Source organism: Coregonus lavaretus (assembly GCF_964263955.1).
Source record: "Coregonus lavaretus genome assembly, chromosome: 32".
NCBI classification, from domain to species: domain Eukaryota; kingdom Metazoa; phylum Chordata; class Actinopteri; order Salmoniformes; family Salmonidae; genus Coregonus; species Coregonus lavaretus.
This window is the reverse complement of record NC_140019.1, coordinates 29,975,655-29,980,508: the sequence shown is the minus strand read 5'-3', so window position 1 is coordinate 29,980,508 and position 4,854 is coordinate 29,975,655. Positions and strand designations below refer to the sequence as shown.

Genomic DNA, 4,854 nt, shown 5'->3' with positions numbered 1-4,854 from the left:
AGGACCACTCCAGAATACATTTTGAGCAGAAACATGGATGGAATTCCATTGTCTATTGTATAGTTTTCGGATATTGTGTTGTAAAATTGTAAAAGTTGATACGAAAGCAATGTCCTGAGATTTTTTTAACCAAAATGCTTACATTTTGTTTAAATAGAGATGCTTGACTGAGATAATTTCGTCCATGCTGTATCTGAAACAAAGTTCACTCCCAGTCTGAGTCCCTGACATCAGAGTACACACTCTCCTGTGGTGTCTCTCTCTTCTTTCTTCCTCTTTTAGTTTTCCTCTCAGAGAAATTCAATGCAGCATAATTCAACGTAACTCCATCTTGATCCTGTGAATCATCAGCATTTTTAAAAAGTAAATAAATGTAGTCATAATAATAATAGTAGTCATGTAATTGGAGTATTCAGTATCATATTACAAATCATCTACCAACAGGCCAAGATTATAACAATTGTATTTATTTACCTGATCACGTTCGGTGGTTGAGTTGTCATGTCCATGCTGTGCAACACTCACTGTTAACATGAATAAAACACGCATCAACATGACAAAAGTCAAGATAGGTAAAAGTCAGAGATAACATACATGGTGACAAGTATTGTGTATTAATCGTAAAATGTATTAGGTGTTCAACTACAGTTTGTAATACCAAAGAGCTCACCTTCATAATGTTTACAAATTGGCTTTGTATTTCTGCTGAAGTTGAGCATAATGATCACAATCACAAAGAAAACTGATGTCACTCCCAGTCCAATGACTACATTATCCAGAGATCTTTCTAAAAGGAAGAAAACATTTATTAATGAGAGTCAATATATACCACCCTTATATTCAAATAAAATAATAAGAGAGATATATACCACCCTAATGTTAAAATGAAATAGCAAGAGAGATATACAACCTTAAATTAAATTAATAGAGTAAGAGAGATATATACCACCTTTGTATTTAAATACAATAGTAAGAGAGATCTATACCACCCTTATATTCAAAGAATAAAGTAATTGACATATATACAACCCTTATATTAAAATAAAATAGTATGAGTGATATATATCACCCTTATATTAAAATAAAATAGTAAGAGAGATATATATATCACCCTTATATTAAAATAAAATAGTAAGAGAGATATATATCACCCTTCTGGAGATGGTAGAGGAGGATCAGGGACTGTTCCTAATAAGTGTTTATTTGCAGTGACTTTTCAAGCGCTTTTCAACAGCCGTGGCATCACCCAGGTGGTTGCTACCTTTTTGGTAATGGAGGACCAGTACCTACGTAAAGGATCGGCTTCTATGGAGGAAGTGAATGCAGGAGAAGCAGGTGTGGTGCTCTGATGAGGGGCTCTCTCTTCAGCTATATCCTGCCTTTCCAACCCAAACTTCCTCAACTCCCTTTTCCTAATCTGTCTAAGGACATTCAATCTCCATATCCACATTCTAATCTGACTAAAGACATTCAATCTCCATCTACATCATCCTAATCTGACTAGGGACATTCAATCTCCATCTCCATCATCTCAATTTATATTTGTTGTGTTTGTCATTTTGTTTTGCTTTTTAACGCTTTGAGATTATTTTTCTATTAAAAAGTGCTATACACATTAAATACAATTGTTATCATTATCATATAAAAGACATGGATTGAAGGAGAGATTTGTTAAAATATTTAGTTTATATTTCTTTAAATTAGTTATTCATAACTATCAGCAAGTTGTATTTTGTTAACAGCATCTAAGAATTTACAGCTGAACATTCATTTCTGGTCAATGATGAGAATACTGTTATAGCAAAAGGCACATAGACCTCAACCACTGTGCTATACAATGACTGTACAAAACATTATGAACACCTGATCTTTCCATGACAAACTGACCAGGTGAATCCAGGTGAAAGCTATGATCCCGTATTGATGTCACTTGTTAAATCAACTTCAAATCAGTGTAGATGAAGGGGAGGAGACAGGTTAATAACGATTGTTTAGCCTTGATACAATTGAGACATGGATTGTGTTTGTGTGCCATTCAGAGGGTGATTTTTTTAAAGTATTGCCTTTGAATGGGGTAGGCGCACCGGTTTGAGTGTGTCAAGGTCTGCAACGCTGCTGGGTTTTTCACGCTCAACAGTGTCACGTGTGTATCAAGAATTATCCACCACACCAAGGACATCCAGCCAACTTGACACAAATGTGGAAAGCATCAGAGTCCACATGGGCCAGCATCCCTTTGGAATGCTTTCGACACCTTGTAGAGTCCATGCCCCGATGAATTGAGGCTGTTCTGAGGGCAAAAGGCGGTGCAACTCAATATTAGGAAGATGTTCTTAATGAGTTGTACACTCAGTGTATATTCACCACTTAAATATTTCTAAACATTATCCTCTCATTTCGACACTATAACTCATAATTTCCATTACCTACCAATTCTTAGGTTTGTTCCGTTGCCAAACAGGATCTCCCCACATGTGGCCACAGCACAGTAGTAAGTCCCAGCATCAGAGAGACTGAGGTTGTTCTTGGAGAGGTTGTAGACACAGCTCTTTGTAGGAGAGGGGGTCTCAGGGCTCTTCTCACACTCATCACTCCTGTTCCCAGGGGTGTAAATGACTCCTGGATGGGATTCCCCTGATCCGGCTCTGAACCAGTACACACTGTGTTCTCCTGTACAGGTCTCAGAGAGTACTGTACACTGTAGAGTAACAGAGTCTCCTGGATGGACTGGGTCAGAAACTGGTCGCTGCACCAATGAAAGGTGATTGTGTCCTATATTGTGTAATTGTATTGAGAAAATAATTATTCATAAGCTTGTAAAGTTGAGACGTCATAGAATTTTAAATAGTATACATTCCTTTAGGCACATGGCGGTTTTGGATACAGGGTTTTGTTTGCTAGAAAACAGTGGTGCGGTTGCTAATTAACTGTAAACGTTTTCTGTATTTGTCAGTAATTATTCTAATTTATTTGCCCCACAGTCAGCCAATATGCTTAGCTAGCCAGCTGAACAGTTGTTTAGTTAGTTAGCTACCGTTTCTACACTCTTTTGCTAGCTATACCGTAACGTTGTCATTTCAAAAACCTGTCTACAAAAATGACGTGTTGTCTTTACATTTGATCATTATGACACTTATCCATGAATATCCACTTTCTGTGCATACTGCAGCCAGATTGTCTATAATTTTTCTGAACATCTACAACACATGGCAGTGTGCATCTACTGTATGTATAGCAATATACAAAAACACTTGGTGAACATTGAAATACACAATTTAAATTAAATTACCTTTCACAGCCAAAAATGTTGCATTTCCATAGTTCATTCCAAATATTGTCCCCATTCCACAAAAGTATGTTGCCTCATCTAATGTGCTGATATTTCTGATAATGAGATTGTACACATATTCAGATTCCTCTACTTTGAAACGTGGGTTCTTAAACTCTCCTTTAAGTACAGGTTCTGATCCATTGGATACAGATGCGACAAGATTGGGCAGTTGGCCAACAGTTTGTCTGTACCAGTACAGGAATTGTTGAGATTCCGCTTTGGGACATGGCAAAGATACAGTGTCTCCAAATAGACGTGTAGTCACTGGTATTGGTTGAGGAGCATCTTCAGTCTGAATCAGGTCTGCCAAAATGTGAATGTTATCAGATGTCAATTTGAAATGGAAATGGACAATTTTCAGCCTATGAATAACATAGTATTTTTTTTATTAAGTCATCAAACTACTGCAATTCAAATTGCCTGATGCTATATCGGTCACATTGCTGTCCAAACGGAATATATTTCATTACCTTTAGATATGACTTTCCAGTAAGATAGTGTTATTCTTTACTGATTTTCTATTTTACTGTTCAGTAAAATACTAGTTGAGATTAGGACATGCACTTACACATTTGAGAGAGAAGTCCCCAAAGAAGGTAGATTCTGATCATCTTGATATGGACTGACTGTAGCTTTAACAACTGTTTTTCTTTGTCTGTGAATGACTGACTAAATGAAAATAATTGTGGGCTGTTTAAAATCTAAGAATGACTTGATTGGTTAGGGGAAAGACATGCATCACTTCCTGTGTAACGTTTCCACCCTTTTTCAGCCATGTACTGAATACAATCTAAAGATTTATGGTGTGCACTAATTTGTTGGCCTACTTTACAGCAAGATATTGCCTAGTGATGCCATATATCCCAGACACAGATTAAGCCTAGATCACGACTAAAAATATTTTCCATTGAAAGAGCTATTTAGTCCAGGACTAGGCTTAATCTGTGTCTGGGAAACAGCCACTACAAATTCACGCTAACTTTAGCCACCGATAGCTAACAATCAATGGAAGTGATAGGGCAATTGTGCAGTGTTCTTTTATGGAACAATCACCTTTAAGAGCATCAAACCAAATATGGAGTGTATTTGGCCATGAAAATTGCATGAAAATTGCCCCTATCATTCCCATAGATGTTTAGCTAGCTATGGCTAAAGTTAGCTGAAGTCTGTATTTCCTGTTTAGAGAAAACCGACCAATGGATTACATTTTGTATTGACACATAGACTACTTTCACGGTGAGGAACCATCTAACATGAAGTTGTAAAATCCTGAAAATCCCCTTTAATGCTGAGTGTGACTCAAAAAAATAAAAGGTTTTAATATTAATTTTAATATTTTGTAACATTATAGGGTCAACTACAAATGCAGATTGTTTACATTTACTGACACGTGTGAGACTCTTAACATATTCAATAAAATAAAAATAAAAATAAAATAAAATATATATATATATATATATAAATATTGGATGCAAAGAGAAATACCAAATATATTACCAAATATACATATTCACAGATTTATG

The 4,854-nt window shown here is 36.1% G+C and overlaps 1 protein-coding gene across 1 annotated transcript; it reads right to left on the bottom strand.

Annotated features, from left to right (window-relative positions):
* Positions 1 to 205: 205 nt before the first annotated feature.
* On the bottom strand, positions 206 to 3,942 carry LOC311107240 (signal-regulatory protein beta-2-like; the record flags this gene model as incomplete). Its single annotated transcript, XM_084149724.1, has 6 exons — positions 206 to 337; positions 475 to 524; positions 671 to 787; positions 2,431 to 2,772; positions 3,290 to 3,634; positions 3,900 to 3,942. 6 exons carry the CDS (start codon positions 3,940 to 3,942, stop codon positions 206 to 208), a joined length of 1,029 nt encoding a protein of 342 aa, XP_084005850.1.
* Between the last annotated feature and the right edge of the window lie 912 nt (positions 3,943 to 4,854).